The sequence below is a fragment of the Amblyomma americanum genome, chromosome 2, assembly GCF_052857255.1.
Source record: "Amblyomma americanum isolate KBUSLIRL-KWMA chromosome 2, ASM5285725v1, whole genome shotgun sequence".
In the NCBI taxonomy this organism is placed as follows: Eukaryota; Metazoa; Arthropoda; class Arachnida; order Ixodida; family Ixodidae; genus Amblyomma; species Amblyomma americanum.
Window position 1 is genome coordinate 42,376,092 of NC_135498.1, and position 17,146 is coordinate 42,393,237.

At 44.3% G+C, this 17,146-nt stretch overlaps 2 protein-coding genes across 3 annotated transcripts in view; one reads left to right on the forward strand and one right to left on the reverse strand.

Moving 5' to 3' along the window:
- Positions 1–6,815, forward strand: LOC144121111 (ubiquitin-conjugating enzyme E2 J2-like). 2 transcript variants are annotated; one of them, XM_077654064.1, is made up of 8 exons: positions 1–199; positions 690–820; positions 1,280–1,320; positions 2,808–3,001; positions 4,778–4,825; positions 4,941–5,021; positions 5,622–5,722; positions 6,719–6,815. In XM_077654064.1, exons 2-8 carry the CDS (start codon positions 705–707, stop codon positions 6,720–6,722), a joined length of 585 nt encoding a protein of 194 aa, XP_077510190.1. In that variant the 5' UTR covers positions 1–199; positions 690–704; the 3' UTR covers positions 6,723–6,815. The 2 variants fall into 2 exon arrangements, with proteins under 2 accessions (XP_077510190.1, XP_077510189.1); XM_077654063.1 differs by lacking the exon at positions 6,719–6,815 and having other exon boundaries at positions 5,622–5,966.
- The window catches only part of Rev1 (Rev1 DNA directed polymerase), a 26,765-nt gene continuing 16,305 nt past the window's right edge, over positions 6,687–17,146 (reverse strand). Inside the window, exons 12-16 of the mRNA XM_077654062.1 lie at positions 15,942–16,036; positions 14,114–14,306; positions 12,938–13,046; positions 12,107–12,212; positions 6,687–11,376 (exon numbers count right to left, since the gene is read on the reverse strand). Coding sequence (XP_077510188.1) covers positions 11,259–11,376; positions 12,107–12,212; positions 12,938–13,046; positions 14,114–14,306; positions 15,942–16,036 — 621 coding nt within the window. The 3' untranslated portion in view covers positions 6,687–11,258. The remainder of the gene's footprint in view (positions 11,377–12,106; positions 12,213–12,937; positions 13,047–14,113; positions 14,307–15,941; positions 16,037–17,146) is intronic.

Consider the following 17,146-nt stretch of genomic DNA (forward strand, 5'->3'; position numbering starts at 1 on the left):
ACAGAACATGGCGTACGGTGTGCAATGTTGCTGCTACTGTGCATTTGTCAAACTTCATGACGTGTAAATCGTTTGTTCTTGGCTCTACGGCAGCGCGGAAACATCTTCGATGTGTAGACTTGCGCAGCACGCTAAGGCTGGATCCCGCGTTCAGTGACACCTGCTTTCGCCTAAGGTTCTGCTCCGTACAAACCGCAAGGTATGGCAGTGCATTTTTGCTGGCCCCGTTTAGCCTTCGCGTGGATTGCGAGCAGCTTGTTTTCTTGATTGTTGCGACATCACACATTCTGCGATGGAAGAATGGAATGCTCAAGGCAGGGAGACACTTTCGGAGACCTCGATTCAGCGTTCCTTAAGACCGAGGCGGGTGCCCTGCGTTGGCGAAATAATCTTGCCCGTCACTGGGGTTGTGCTCTTTTAACAGCAATGAGGGCATGCAGCTGAACTGGTATTGGGCAGATATCTGTAGTGCTCTAGCCGAACGAAAAGCTTAATTGTTCATGTTTTTTGCTCAGCCCTCGCGCACTGTGGTCTCGTCCACCATTGGAAGCGAGAACGTACTTTTGTTGTCGCAACAACAACAAAAACAGCATAGAGATCGCATCATTCCTGTTTATAGCAGGAATGAAATGTACGTCATTGCGTCTCCCTTTTCTGGCGTTTTAAACGTCGTCGATTCGATAACGCAGGTCGCGACAGCTGGGATGAATAAGAAGTACAACACAGCCGCTCAAAGACTTCGCCAAGATTACCTGCGGCTCGTCAGAGACCCGGTACCCTACATTATAGCTCATCCCCTGCCTTCCAACATCCTCGAGTGGTAAGCTTCGTGCCAGAACTTATTCGTGGTGCTAAACTGGTCAAATTCTTTTGGTGCACAATATGTTCAATGTCTACATACAATCAAACAAGCCCACACTCCTTACGAACTGTCAAAGCACCGTGCATGTCAAATTTCTTGACGGCTAACCTAAATGCATGCTTGGTGGCACTGTCTGAAACTGAACCTGAATGTAAGCAAAACACGGGGCCTTGTTAATGAGATGTCTATTCATTGCAAAATATGCTTTCAATAATGTCACTGTGCAGTGAGCAAGGAACACTCATGATCGTTCAGTGCTGCAGTTTGTTTTATAAGCAACCTGTTATATTTCCCTGCCAAGCACATAATGCTGCTGTTTAAACAACCTGTTATATTTCCCTGCCAAGCACATAATGCTCCTGTTGTTTATTGCCCTGGAAAGCACTGCCATTGTTAACGTCGTGTCTTTTGTTGTAGGCATTATGTTGTACGAGGGCCAGAGAATACACCATATGAAGGTATGCTCATTTCACTCCATTTGAATGTGCAGCATAGATTGCTTGGTGAGCTCGCGGTATTATTGTTGTCACATTACAGTCAAGTTTCTTAATAGGTTTGTGGGTATGGCTATTCCATTGTGAAGGTTGACTTGGATGAGAATGAAACGCTCCAGTACTTCACTGTATCTGATAAGTACACTAATGTAGAATTTATAGAAATAAAGGTCGTTCTCATAGCAGGCTTCCTCATTCTGGAGTCTAATAACCCTGTCACATGGCATTCCTCGAAGGCCGTTCCAGCAAAGGCACTTCTTTTCACCAAAGGAGCGAAAGCTCAAAGGAGCAGCGACGCAGTTACACGGTGCAGCCCAAAAGTGGAACAGTCGTTGAGGCTTAGTGCTCGCTGCTGTACATGAGGTGTCTGAAGTGAGAGTTTTAAAACTAAAGTGAGGTATTCCATTCATTTGTTGAGCTCAGACATTTTTTTATTCTTACTGCTTTCTTAAAACAAATGCGGAAGCTACTCTCGTCAGCAGCAGCAGGTTTTGTGTATTGCTTTGGCCACCAGGGGCACTCGGTTTTGCTGCAACATTTTTACAGTCTTGAAATGTGGGCATAAAATATAGACACCAGTCCAAAAAGCAAAACCAGACAAACCTTTCATATAGCTAGCTGCATAATTTTTTGCTTTTACTTTTTGACGTTGGACGGCTCTGTGATAGCAGTTTCTAGAAGGCCTTTGGGCTCCAAAGCTCTTGGACGGGCGCCTTCACCTCCTAGGCCCTTAACGGCAAAGGCGCAACATTTGTTCCGTGTAGATGCACTCCTTACGACTTTGAGCATAAGGACCTGATTCTCAAAGGCCTTTGTGATGCCTGTGTGACAAGGGCATGAAAACTGTATTAACTAAGCAAAGACTAATGCAGCCAGCAGTTGCAATGATCATCTTGGTCGAATTTCGATGGAGGCGAAATTATAGAGGCCCGTGTACTGTGCGACGTCAGTGCACGTTAAAGAACACCAGGTGGTTGAAATTTCCGGAGCCCTTCACTACGGCATTCTTCATAGCCTGAGTTACTTTGGGATATTAAAAGCTCCAATGAACCATAAACCACCTTCTTGCGTATAACTGTATCACCACAGAAGAAAGCAGAGCAGCTTTTTAGAAATCTGAGTGTCAAGGGAAATTCTCCTCGGTATTCTGTCAGCATCTCCACATTTAGCTATTGAGTTATTGGTCAAGTCAGCCTCGCCTTAGCGTCTGCTAGCTGTCTTAGTTATTTGAGTTGCTAATGTTGTAGTGGTGCTAAGTTCAGTTCCCATGACCAGGAAACATTTCCTCTCTTATTGCACAAGGAAGTCTGCGCAGAATTTCCTTTATAGCCTATCACTGAGCTTAAATGTTGATAGCAATTATATTTTCGTTCGAGGATCGCTTGCTCCTTGGAAAACACATTAGACTGAAAGTCAAGCGCTGCAAATAATGTTTTGTTGCTGTGCTGCAGATGGTATCTACCATGGGAAGCTCATGTTTCCGGCCGAGTTCCCATTCAAGCCTCCCAGCATTCTTATGATCACACCCAGCGGCCGTTTCAAATGCAACACGCGGCTTTGCCTCAGCATCTCAGACTTTCATCCTGACAGTTGGAACCCAGCATGGTCTGTTGCCACCATCCTGACAGGCTTGCTGAGCTTCATGGTAAATGCAACTTTGAATGAAGATGCTTTTGTTCTAGTGGCATGATGGAAAAAGAAGTAAATAATGCATAAAGCAAACAAAATGACAGTGGTCACATGCATGCATTTCCTCCCTTGCCGATCTCCGAGGCTAGGTCATACTGCCCTCCAGTTTCTGTTCGTGGTCACCAAGCTGTTTCATCATTAATCTCGTGAGTTTGAATGGAATGGCAGGAAATAAATTTTTTATTTTTAACTCCAATTTACTTGGCAATAAATTCGTCTTGTGCTGATGAACAAAGGTATATGTGTTGCAAAAAGCCAAGTAATCAGTTTTTCTTAAATATTGGACAAAGTTTTCCTTAGTGTTCCTTTAAAGCAATTTGCCAAGTGAAGGCTTAGTGCACAGTATTTTTTACATTCTGTGAGTTGAACAATGCCTAACAAATTAGTAGAAGAGTGAAGTTGAGTGGTGCTGTCATAAAGCGCTGCAGGATAGTTTTGTCTGCACAGGTAATGGACTTGCTCCAGAAAGTCTCTCATAGAAGGAACAAATTGTGTAACGTTGTACTGTGTAAGGAGAAGTATACTGAAGAGCTCTCAGTGTGTCGAATTTACTGAATTTTATTTTGCGAGTATGATCATACATCACTTTATTAGTCTCTAAACACCGGCACAAAAAGTTGTATATTGATTGCCCACTCATGAAAAGATCAAATGGAAATTTAACTAGACTGGCAAAAATTGAATCTTAAATTTGGCAACACCACGGAGAGATTTTTGGATTGTCAGGTGCTTTTTCCAAGATTCTTAACTCTTCATAATACACTTTTCTTTTTTGCACTGCTGAAAATGTTGCATTTATTTAAGTGCATAGATATATTTTTTAAATCTTGCCTGGATAGTATTTACTGGACTAATCCCTTGCAAACAAACACTTGTGTTGATTGCCTGTTTTCTGTTCTATTGCAGTGAGCCTCAGTCTGTTTGTTATTAAAACACTCATTTTTATCAATACACACAGCAGAAACAGTTCACTTGCAGGCCAGAACACTGCAAGTCTACAATGCAGTTGCATCACATCTGAAAATGTGTGCTTGGTGCATGGCCCTAGCTGCCTATGTGGCATTAAACCCAACACAACACACATGAAAATGTGGAAGGCATCTTCTGTAACGTGGTGTGCGAAGCGGTTATTCTGAGCTGCTGTGCCAGCCAGTGTGCACTTGTAAAGTCTAACCCCAGGCACCTGTAAAGTGGAACAACAGGAACCAGTCAAATAGAACTTATAAAGCTGAATCAACATTCATTGAACATTTTGCTTGCTACAGGTGGTGCCATTTCAGCTGTCAAATGCAGCATTGGTATGGTTTGGTTTGCATCTTCAAATAAGATGTGCTAGCTCCATTCAATGCCCATACAGTGCAGGCTTTAAAACAGCGAGTGTTGAATAAAGCACAGATCGTTTGTTGGTTGTTGGTGGAAGACGAATGCTTTTGTACTTTTTTTATCGGTGCACACTTTAAAGTCATCATTTGGATATGAAATATTGATACGTCTTTTGTGTGTGTCACTTGCCCAGCATTTAAAGACTGCATTGACAGAGGTCCGGAATCTGCTCCCTTCAATGTTACTTTTCCTAAGTTTGTGTTTTCCTTAGTTGCTAAATTTCACTTTGAGAAAGCACAAAAAGAAAGATCAAAGCATGTGATATTAGCCTCATTTGCACGTGTGCAAAATTGCTTTTAGTGAGGTTTAATGGTGAACTACCTTTTAATGATGCCTTTGTTGCTTGCAGGTGGAAAAGAACCCTACATTGGGAAGTATTGACACGACTGACAGGGAGGTGAGCTCAGCAACCTGCCTTTTCCTTCGTGTGATATTAAGAAGCCATCTGCCTGCATGCAGATGCCTGCAGAAGGTGGCTATGTGTGCAGTTATTTTTTCCCTTTTTGTTGCAGAAGCGGCAACTTGCAAGGGAAAGCCTAGAGTTCAACTTGAAGGATGAAGTATTCTGTGAACTCTTTCCAGACCTGGTTGAGGTGAGAATGAGGGGGCTGTTAAGAGCAGTGCACTTGCATATTACACGCAGGTTTACGAGTGCCAACTTGAAAGCCCTGAACTTATGTTAAGAACAGTGCAGCAGGTTATGGGAAGGAAAATGATTGGGATAACATAAGAGACAGGAAGAGAGCAGAGTGTGACAAACATGGGTTAATGATATCCTAGCTGAAATAAATGAGGAAATGGGCATGGGCAGCGGAGGGTCCTTCAGGGTCACTTAGTGGATACCAAGAGAAGGCAGACATTGTAGGAGGTGGCCGAGAGTCATGCGGGGCTATGAGATTGGGAAGTTTGCGGTGATACAGTGGCTGCAGCCAGTGCAGATGGTGTCCTGCACTGGGCGTAGTTGGTCTAATGGTGGTGATGATTTGGTTCTGCAAACGCTGGCATCATACTTGTTTGATGTTAGTCACAGCTTGCATTTCCTGTTGCCGTCTCTCGGCAACGAGGTAGACTAGCTTTGTCTGCTGAATCACTATATTGCGCCGTCAAGTGATGTAGTCGCATGTGATGCCATTGTGCCATTTTGTTCCTGTGCAAGTGTAAGACGTTTTTTTTGTTCTTTTTTTTTGATGCAGGAGATCAAAGAGCAGATCCAGAAGAGGAAAACTGAAGTGGAGGCTCAGAACGCCTACCTCGCCGAGCGCAGCATCTCTGGCACCAGCCTGGGCGACCAAGGGTACGGCCTGCTGGGAAGCACGCTGACCAACATCTTTGTTATCGTCGGCTTTGCTGCGTTTGCCTACACGGTGAAGTATGTGCTGTCGTTCAGCGCCAAGTGACTGCGGGCTGCCGCCGCACGCACAAGGAGACCCCGGGACATTGCGCGTGCGGAGGATAGTACGGGACTCAAAGCAACTGGAGGAGGAGGAAAGGGGCAGTGCGTGATGCTGCTGCCACCACCGCCGCCACCGACTAGCATTGTGTACATAGCCGCGTGCGCATTTCTACTGAAGCGACGACTTCCTCCAACAGCGACCAGTAGCAAGACTGGTCCAGTTTGGCACCTTTGAGTGAAACTGAGGGAACACATTCTTCCAGGGAATAAGTGGGGAAATGTGTGCAGTGTTTGCAGGGGGAGGAGGGACCTGGTCTAGAGTTCCAGCAGCTTGTGTTCAGCTATCAAATTGTGCTCGTTGAGGTGGCTTAGAGGGCAGATTGGTTTTGCACCATTGTGGCGGGTTCATAAAGCACGGTTTCAAATCTTACACACAGAGAGACAACTGCAAACCTTTTGTTGGAAATGCTTCATCAGCATTGATGCAGATTTGTGTTAAAGAAGTGGTTGTTAAAGTGGTTTTTTTTTTCATTGCTTCTTGTTGCGAGCTTTGAAATTTTGTAGTACTGTGGCATGTTTACAAACCTCTAGGAAGCTTTCATCAGTTGAACAAGAAGCACATGGAATTGGTTGAGTATGTTTTTTTCTAATGATGCCAGAGCTAACAGCATTTGCGTAGGTGCATAGTGAACCTTTTTCAGTGAATTGCTATGTGTTTGCTCGAAATATGTGGCCCATTGCAAAGGTGTGTGTAGAGTGCTCATGAAACGTGCATGCCATCACCTCTAAGTCTTGCTGTATGCTGTTGTGGGGTGGGGGAGCGTATCATTTACAGTAACAAATTGCTTAACGAGCTAAAGCTTGCTGTGTTGTGACAAAGAGGTCCATGTTTTGCAGATGAAAGAAGCCGGATCCGGGATGTCAAAAGGCGCATTCCTGCATCTTGTTGAAAACTTGTACCATATTAAAAATTGTGCAGAGAGAGTGTCAAGAAGCTTCCAACGAGTGCATTAATTACAGCCTGTATGTCTTGGAGCGAACTTCCAGGGTCAAGTTTACGCAAGCTCAGAACTGTGGATGTGGTGATAAGCTGAGTGCGGCCCTTCACCGGAGCATTTTTGTGTTTAGTGCCATTCAATGATCAGGAAAGTTCGCTTTATGCAATGACATCACAAGCCATTACTTCTAATTAGGAGTATTGTGGGAAATGTGTTTTTGTATCACTTAAACAGTGCAGATGAATGGGCTCCTGCTTTTTGTGACACACTGTGCATTTGAGCCCACCTATAGCAAATTCTACATATAATATGCGTGATGTTTGTAATACATCCACCCTGCACGAAATAGTACAGTAAAAGCTCAATTTGGCGTTCAAGGGACCGAGAAAAAATGTTCGAATTATCGTATCATCTCCAATAAACTGACAAGAACTGCTTGTGTTGCAGTAGATATATTTGGTGAAAGACTGGGCAGTGGACCCCTACTTTCGATATTGGAGCTGCATGACAATGACTATTTTTCGAGTTCCTTCTGTGCTTTATTGCATACGCACTGTTGCATGCAGCGTTGAGGCAGAGCTGCTCCTAACGGTAAGGGCCCCCAGGTATCCACAGTGCAACGCAGCTTCACCGCTCTAGTGCGAACGAAAATTGATGAGTGCGCAGTGTTAGCGCACTGGCAGAACCATGTAGATAAAAGCGACATGCTAATCGTTGTACAAAACCACGCAACTGGGTTAGGCTGGTGAGCTGATTCGTGGCCGATAGCCTCCATCACTGCCTGCTGGTGCAAAGCTTCGAAAAGCGGAACCGAAACTAAAAAATTCCAGGGGTGCACTTAGGTCTGCTTAGGTGCAGTAATGCGAAAGCATCTCTCTTGCTGCTGTCGGTTATGTTGCTGCGTGTTCGTTTCTTTATGCCTTTGCCGTTTCCAAGTCGTGTTGTCGCTCTGTTCTACCACATCCGAAGACGTGGGTCCCATTGCTAGAGCTCTAGTAAGCACACCAAATCACTAATTGATTAATTAATTAAACTAATTCATCAATTCAATTAAATTCTCAGCTTAAATTCAGCTCAAGAGCTGTAAGTCAACAAAGACCTCAGTTAGAAGCGCAGGAGCTTAATAAGTACACCTAATTGAATAGTCAATTGAATTACTGCTTAATTTGTGAATTACTTCATCCAACTAATTGTCTGAAGCTTTAATTTCAGCAAAATTGGAGTACATGTAGGAAAATCGTTTTTTTGGGATTACATCTGCTGAGGATCCAGAGGCAAAAGGCATCTATATGGCGCCTGACATGGCCTCGTGACTTTTGTGCATGCAATTAATCACTTTGTCCAATTAATTGCTCATTTAATCGTTCTGGCAGCTTAATTATTAATTTATGCTAATAATTATTTAATCAACTATTCCATTAACTACCCCAATAATGGATGATTGACAATTTGCGCCGACAGGTCCTGTACACACCACTCACGAGACAAGAAATGACTTCCTATTAAAACGGTTCGACTAGTCCATTGGAAACTAGCCTGTCCATCCACTGTCACACCTACCATTCCATGCATGTGTGAGGTGCGCGGGCTACTCTACAGCATGCATTTAATGTTTCAGGAGAGCGACTTTGACAATTACTTGGAGCGCAGGGCATACCTGAACACGCCCTCCCTTCTGGAGCCTGTTCGATTTAACCGGTGCAAGGCCAGTAGCGTCCAAATTAGTGAGTGCCCAATGCCATAGACTTCCATGGGCTTTTGATAGGATCGTGCCAGCAATTCGAATTATAACAAATCGAACAAATAATAATGGAGTGGATTCCAAGAGATGGAAGACGCAGCAGTGGGGGGCAGGGAATCTGGTAAGGGGACGAGGTTAAAAAATTGTGGAGACAAGGTGACCACAGCTGGCACAAGATATAGCTAATTGGAATTGGTGGTGTAGGCCTTTGCTGTGCAGTGGATTTGACCAGCCTGGTGATGAAGCAGAGCATTTGCAGTTATTGACATGGCTCTGCTGGGTAACTACCTTGCTTTGATCACTGTGGGATCTGTTATATGTGGGCTTAACTGTATTAAAATAAACCAAATGTGCATGCGTCTCAGGAGACCCATAAATCATGGCAGTAATGAAAATTTCACTGCCGAATGGAGTTGCAAACGAAGTCACAAAACCATTTTATTTTTCACAAAAAAAGGTAAAGGCTCCATAGAGAAAAATACAAAAAGTGCATTGAAGTTTTTAAACAGTGAAGTAAACAGAGAAATAAAATCTCTTATGAATAAATACAATGTCATGCAATTTAACTATCGTCTCGAAGGCAGAAAGAATTCAAAACATTCTGAAGTTGAAGCCAAAGATTACAAAATTAAAGAATAACATCTTTGTTGAGCTTTGTGGCATGCAATCTTGCAGGCCTGCATGTGAAGTCATTCATATGAATATAGTAAAAAAACCGCACATGAAAACCCACTAGACACCCAGGCCAGCATTTCATCCTTTTTGGGCGCACAAACGGGGATCCATGTGTTGTAAAAGCTATAATCATGTGCTTAGCATCTCCTAGACAATGTACTAGACAAGTGGAGACTGCTGAAGCTCAACGCCATTAATCGGGGTTGTGGCATCACCGGCTCGGCACTACGTGATAGTGTGGCTTCAGTAAACTAAGCACTGCTTCGTGACACTGGGCCCACTCGCATTATGGAACAAGACACTATACAGAATTGTTAAATTCTGCAATTCATTTTGGTGCAAGGTTAACAAGAGGTCTCCTTGATTTGGCTGCACTTTCTGCACTAGTTCACAAAAGTGTCGTATCAGTGTAGTGCCAGTTGTTGCGGCGCGAGTGTAGCCCGACACTAGTGCTGTCGGTGCAGTGGCCAAATCGAGTGCAAAAGTGCAGAAACTTTCGTCTGCTGCGGCTATGTGTTGGTGTTTGTCGCGTGTTTTCACATATGCGCGAGATTGTGCTAGCTGCATTGAACATTGTGCAATTTGCTCATAGTGGCACATCTCGTGGAGCGGCTATAAAATTTGTTAATTCCAAAAGTGGTGAAGAATTTGACACTGTTCTTTCCGTTGCGTTGTGCAAAGTGGCGCAGGCCGGTCGACCGTCACTGATTCAACAGGTACTTTGAAGAGGCAACAATGAATTCGAGAGGTTATTCAGAGTACCGCTCGAGACGGCCTTTTACAGTCCATACGCATGATTCAGGCTACTTCCGTTCTATCGAAAACTGACTGCGGTTGTCCGCCAAGAGTTGCTTGATCTATATTTGAACTCAACTCAATTGCGTTCACTTTCGGCGGATGGTGACGGCGACGTGACTGTCAGAGGCTAACTGGCAGGCGAAGGTGTGGGCTGACAGCGACCTCAAGCCCAGTCGCTGTCGTAAGCGGAGGTACTGATGTCGCAGCGAGTCACAAATGTTGCGATCGCCCACGTATTATAAAACATCTCACAATCTGCCTCTTATGGAAGCGCTTCATCGTGCTGCATCTATAATAATAATTGCACACAAAAGACAAATGGTGTAAGCAATGTGCGAGGCTGAACAGAAAGACTAGAACACATACGCAGTACGTACTACGTGCGCCATGACAGCCAGTCGCTTACGCACGTACACAGACGCGCGCATACACACACGTACGTGCACTGTCATTTCAGCTGTTTGGTGAGGGCCCGGCGCAGATGCTGCGTCTTTCACGGGTGCGTGGCCATCTCAGCCATGGTCTCAACGCCACTCACTAAAACAAGCATAGCCACCGTAGCATGGCCGCGGAGCCGTCTGCTACGGAGCGCGCCAAGCACCTTGCACTACTTGCACGAGAACTTGCCAGGAGGCTAGTGCAGCAGCGCAGAAGAACTTGTGCAGCACGAAGCCAAATCGAGTGCCAAAGTGTAGGTGGCACTAGCTGCACAGTCAAATAGAGTGCGAGAGTGCCGCACTTCCTGAACTGGAGCAGAAAGTGCAGCCAAATCGAGGAGACATAAGGTGGCACCCCTGCAATATTGCTTTGGCAAGTCTCGCAAGGAAAGATAAGGAACACCCCGGTAGTAAATGAATGGTGCAACAATTGTATCTCATTGGAATGCATTGTGGTAGACATATCTGGCCTGCTCCTTGCACATTTGATATTGAAGAAATGATGAACAATACCCGTTTTTCACACAAACTTTCGTCTCGGACTACATGGCCGAAAAGCTCAACGTGTATGCCTTGCGTGAACAAAAAGAAAAAGAAAGGTTTGAATCTTTCCTAACATTAAAAATTGATATAAGTTTCCTAGCTGGCACAATGTTTTCAACGTACACTTTTTCTTAAGCAGCAAAACCTGCTTATAAATGCTTTCAACAGTGTAAAAGTGCATGTAAAATAAAAAGAAAAGGTATTTTACAGGTGGCTCAAAACTGGCAAATGGTAAAATGGCTGCTCTAAAATATCGGCACTTTCATGAAATGCCCAAATGCCTGCAGGACCTCGCCTTGTACGGTGTTCACCACTTTCATGTACGTGTCTTGCCAAAGCTGGGCTCCGTTTTTCTGGACGGTCCTGGAATAGCAGTGCAAAGAAAACAGCATGTGAATGAGTTCTAGGTCTGTGTTAACCAAAGCAGGAGTCTTAAGTGTGGGCCATTGAATTATGTGATCACATTTAATAATGCTTCCACTCTTGCAACATTCGGGAAACCAGAGGCGCCAGCAAAAGGCATTTTCATGTGTTGCCAATTCCGTATGTTGCATGCATTGCTGCACAACACTGCCCGCACAGTGAGCTTTACTGGTTCAAACTAACACAGTGAACCAGGAGGTTTGACTAGGGTGTGCAGTTTGGCAGAGCCGACATAAATCATTCCGAGCTCACAGGAAGGGCACTGTTGAAATACTACTTCTATAAAGAACTTGAGCACAAAAAGAAAGTGCCCCTGATGATTATGTGACGCCAAACCAACATCCAGGACGTCTGCCTGCCCGGTAAGTTCTTCTGTCAAGTCTAACTCTACAGTAGCGCTTCAGCCAAAAAAGTGCACTGAAAGGATAGCGTCAAAAACGGTGAAAATTGCTTTACCACGAACACTTTCATAATGTAAGCAGTGCCCTATGCAATGTTTTAAAAGGAAGTGCACTCCCTTTTTTGCCCCGTTGATTCATTTTGAAATATTTCATCAGAGAGAGATTTAAATTTATTTACTGTATACAGGTGCCTCTCTTCTGTAACCCGTGATACGTAAAACTACAGTTGTAACTATGACACTTGCTTTGTTACTTTTCGGCGAGCTCACCTGTGAAAAAACTTGAGAAGAACGTCGAGCATTTCCAGGTTTCTCCCGTGGACAATGCTGCACAGGACATTAGTCCAAGCTACCACGTCTGAATTCAAAACAGTATCTGCATAAAATACAAGTAGAAGAATCAAAACTTCTGTGAAGTTACCACTCGATATTTTACATGGCTTGGCTCGCTGGCAACAGGATTTGGTTGTGTATAGTCGGGATTTGAAATGTGATATTTCAACATTCCACTCTTCAGGGGTGACTTAAGCGTCCCGATAGTTTTTGTTTGTTTTGGATGCAGCATGCAGATCACGAAACCCAAGTAATGCCAAATATGCATGAAAACTCTGTTCAAGCACACTAACGACTTAGAAGGGAAAAAATTGCCGCGTCCATCTCCATCAGTAAAGCCAACCTCTACAAGGAAGAAAGCACACGCTTTTCTGTAAAATCAATACGAGCTCAAAAGATATGAATTAATTTGTGTTCAAAGTGCCAGATTCAAAAAGGTAATTGCACAGTTTTGCTAACTAGATCGGTCTGCAACCAACCAGCGACTTAGCCATCATAGCACTGACTGGGCAGTGGACCCACCTTAGTAAATACCCTCTTTGTTACCTTGACTGGGAAACACATGGATGTCGGCAACCATGAGGCAATCTGACACATGATGGTTTGCTAACAATTCTCTAAATCTAGTCTTGGTACCTCTTTGCCCTGCTAGCTGAGCGTCGGCAACGGTTATTTTATACATCTGCAATTCACGGCACAAGCACTCACCACAGTAATCGAGACATGCAAGGAATATTTCACAAAAATGTAGAAGATAAAGGGACATACCACTTGTCGTATTTATCCACTGCTGTAAAAGAGTTTTGACTTGCTCCATCTTCTTCTCGGAATCAATTACAGACTCAAATGTCTCCACAACTGTCTGGGCAGGTTTTGTCTAGAGCAGTGGAAAATTTAAGTCAGGACAGTTTACATTTTTTCGCTATTGCAACAAGCAATCACAACATCCTCTTCCCAATTAGTATTGCAAAACAAGGTAAAGGATAAAGAAAGACAAGTTTGAATGCTTCTATCTGCCTTGCAACAAGAAGCATCCGATGTGTGAGAGCACACTCCCGGTACACCTGATGCATTTACAGTGGCTTGCCTACAGCGAAAATTGTAAAATTTTTTTCCACTGCTAAACAGTATTCCACTAGAAGAAAGGTTTCACGCCAAAATCCCTGAAATGCTACTTTTCGTCATCGATAGTATGGTTCGCTTACCTGCGGCATAGTTCACAGAATGTACAATGGCTACTATGAAATACTGATGTATAACAAAAACTAACACACTGCCTTTATCCCAACATGCCAAGGCAACTACGATATGTCAAAATCAGCGTAACACAACTGTCAAGTGTGCAAGTTAAGTGCACTTATGGGGAGTGTGCTTTCGCTCCTCAAGTGGCATTCTAGACTACGCGGTGCTAAATGAAAAACCACAGTGCACTTGTAGTAAAAAGGGATGGCAAGAGAAAATGAACCAAATGTTTGAAAAAACATGAAAGAGGGAAACCAACTTAAAAATTAACTGTTCGGTGCATAAAACGGAAAAGATATTAAGGTAGTATACGTCAAGATCGGCCAAGACGAGTTCTTAGCCGATTCCAGAATTCTAACAACAAACAACATGGTGAAATGCAGACGGGCAGAAAGCAGCTTGCAGAAACGATGAGTTTGTGGTCAACAAAAGCGTCGACGACGGGAAGGAAAATCCCTTCGCTTATGGGGCGGTTCAGGTGTCCACCGAGATGAGCCATTTTTCACTCACCACCAAAGACGCTGACTACACAAAAGCCTTAAAAATGAACATTAAAGTCTCTCACACCCTACAGATTCTGGTGCCCTTTCTCCGAGACAATCTGAGGCCTGAGAAATTTTGTGAAAGGTGGCACCTGCTGTGTAGTTTTTTTTTTTATGTTAGCAAGTGTTGTGAAGGCTGAAAGGAGTGCTGTATACTTACCATGTACTCTTTCAGTGAGTGGCATGCCAAAAGCCGTGCTTTCTGTGGGCTGATGGCACTCTTTGGTGGACGACCTCTTCTTCTCCCTGTGGGCTGCAGTTTGGGCTTTGCGCCAGCCGCTGACGATGGGCCTCGGTGGTTGCTATTTGAACTCTTAATGCCACTTGTGCTGCTGGCACCAGCTGCTGCATCCCTGCAGAAAGGAAAGAGCAACATTTTACTAAAAACTGACCTCCTTACTGCAGTTGCGTCAGTCGCTCGCCCTGCTGCCTGTAGCTTGCAAAACTCAGTCAAGGCTACTATAATTGCAGGTAATGTGAGAATGTTGAATATACTTAAATTTGGTTGTAACGAACCTCCATACGGCGAATTCTTCGAGGTTACGAAGCTTCTCAAGTCCTCAATTAAGGTGTGTCCATGGTGTTGTGGTGGTTGACCTTGATATAACGAACTTGCTGCACCGACTATCTGTTAGCTTGTGCTGAGTTACGAAAAAAGGCTCATGATGATAAAGAACGAACTGACAAGACAGGAACATCTACGATCGCTGCTTTCGCTTTTGGAATGTCTACCACGTAGCAGTACAACAGGTCATGCACAAAAGTAACGAAAAATAATAGGACATAGCAAAAAAGGCACAGTACAAGCAGTGCTCGCCTATCGCCATTGGTTGCTCGCGTGATACCGGTGCCAATAGTTCTTGCGCGTTGGGAGTGGGGATGGCGAAGAGCGCTGGCGACGAAAGGCAAAGAGTCCGTTTCCTGTGGTGACAGCGGCAGACAGACTGAAAACAGGAACCCGCAGGAAGAAGCAGGTGCCTCCGCGGCCGGTCTACCGACAGCATGCTTCAGCTAGGCTGCAGCACCCCTGCTTACTCCATTCTCCCCACACCACTCGAAGTGGAGTTGCATGAGCCGTGGCGGGGGTGGTTGATCACGGAAGGCATGCACGCGCACAGGGCCTTCCAGGTGCCGCGGCTCATCACCATCATCATGACCAACTTTTTCCTCAGCTGCGAGCTCCCGCTATCCATATCGGCATCAGTATCACCAGCTCCAGTTTTCAGTGGTTGTCGAAGGCAGGGGAATTGTGGTAGCGTGTTAGTTCACCGTAGATGTGGCTTTCGTGCGCTGCCGCCGAGTGTTGCAATTTTAGCACGATGAGCAAGCACCTTAATAGCTACACGGCTGGGAGTTTGCCCTTGGAACACGGCAAGCGTGTGGCGGGCAGGAAATTCGACATGGCCGAGAAGTGCGTCTGACGATGGTGCAACCATAAGGATGCACTGAGGAGCACAAGTTGCAAAAAGAGCGCTTTCCAAACTGAAAGAAGAGCTGCTCTGCTATGTGATGGAAGTGCGGAACAATGGCTATGCGTTGACAGCAGATATGCCGCGCGACTTCTAGTGGGATGAGCGTGCACCAAAGCACAGCATCAGCTCGGAGGAAGACTCCGCGAGTGACGACTGAACGTAGAATAACTGCCGCTCATTCCCCGATTGGTGTGTTCTTACTTAAAAAAAAAAATTGTTTTCGCACGTCGCGTGTATGGGCCGCACTCCGAAAATTGGCCCTCGAATGTGGGAAAAAAAGTGTGACCCTTATTGCGTTTATACGGTGCTTATTCCTTGATTCCATATAAGCCACATCGCTGAAGTCCATAAGTTACTCATGACTTCAGAACAGCTAAATGTGGACTAATGAAATTAGCAGGAAGGTCTTGAGAATTCTTTTAAAATAAAGTCTGCCTCAGCACTTGAAAGGAGTTACGTGCATGCTATTAAGCCAGCGCAGCATAAAAAGTGCTGCATCTGGTACCAGATGCTCACTTTGGTCGCAGAGGATTTCGCCGGCTTTCCCTGTACATGGTGAGCACCTCATCCTTGATGTCAGGAGGCAAGCTGTCTAGCACAGCTGGATCAATCTGAAAAATTAAGCCACAAAGCATTCGCAAACAAAAGCACCACAGCATCCTTATGAATTGCTTCACATTTATGAGCCAGCTATAGAAAGCAAGAATCACTTGGTTATTTATCTGCCCTATCAAAATCAATATGAAGAGTGCTTAAGTAGGGTTAGTGTAAGTTTTTCAAGCTTAACAACCCAACAGTAGATGAACTGGAGAATTGCAACAAATGTTTGTCGCGGATGGTTTTCGCACTGAACGGAGCCTGAGGAGTGCCTCTGAGGGCACTCGCACGTGGTGACAGCAAGCGTGATGGCACAATTAAAGGGATGTTTCCCAACACATATTATTAGCAGTTTTTGTGAACAGTGAGACTTTGAAATCAGATTAAACACTTAGAAAAAAAATTATTTAGCATTTTTGAATTTACACGAAGAGTGATGAGAATATCAAGAGCATAACCAAATCTGATTAACTTTATGTTCGAGAGATGTTATTCCGCAAATAAGAATGAAAAGTGCACACTCCAGGCAGTGTTCACTTGAGTAACAAGCGAAAGGTCATCACAATTTGCGGCAACCATGGCAATGTAAGAGCAGAAACAACTGCTAATAGCATACGAAAAGACAGAAAATTTCAAAGCATCACATACCACACCAGTGATGCAAGTATGGCGAGCTTTGCCAACTAATAAAAACAATTTCGGGCATAAAACTTGTACTGTGCTTGGATATTCAGCCATAATCAGAGACTGCCAAACATGTTGTTTAAATGTTATTCTCAGAAATGAAACATGAATCAAACATCAGGAACGCCACGATTTGTGCTCAAAATATTGAATGTCTATACATCCCTGCTACCACCAACTCCTTTGGGCACCGCAACACGCCAACTTCAAATTTTTACTAACTTCTGATAGTTAGTAAGCCCTTTATCTAGCGTATGTTTCAGTCTCTGATGCACACATTTGCATAAGCTGCATCATCTAATTCTAAGCGATTTTCTCGAGAAAGCACTTTGCAAGTTTTGTTGCAGGAGTGCCTAAACTTGAAGTTGCACATTTTTGCATCTTTCTGGCATATTGAGCACAGCTGCACTTTGGCTGGAACAGAAAGGCCCACTTCTCTG

Coding starts and splice junctions, on each gene's coding strand:
- LOC144121111 (XM_077654063.1), top strand. CDS start 705: ATGAATAAGAAGTACAACACAGCCGCTCAAAGACTTCGCCAAGATTAC. Junction 4,826..4,940: donor TTGACACGACTGACAGGGAG/GTGAGCTCAGCA, acceptor TTTTTGTTGCAG/AAGCGGCAACTTGCAAGGGA. Junction 5,022..5,621: donor TCTTTCCAGACCTGGTTGAG/GTGAGAATGAGG, acceptor TTTTTGATGCAG/GAGATCAAAGAGCAGATCCA.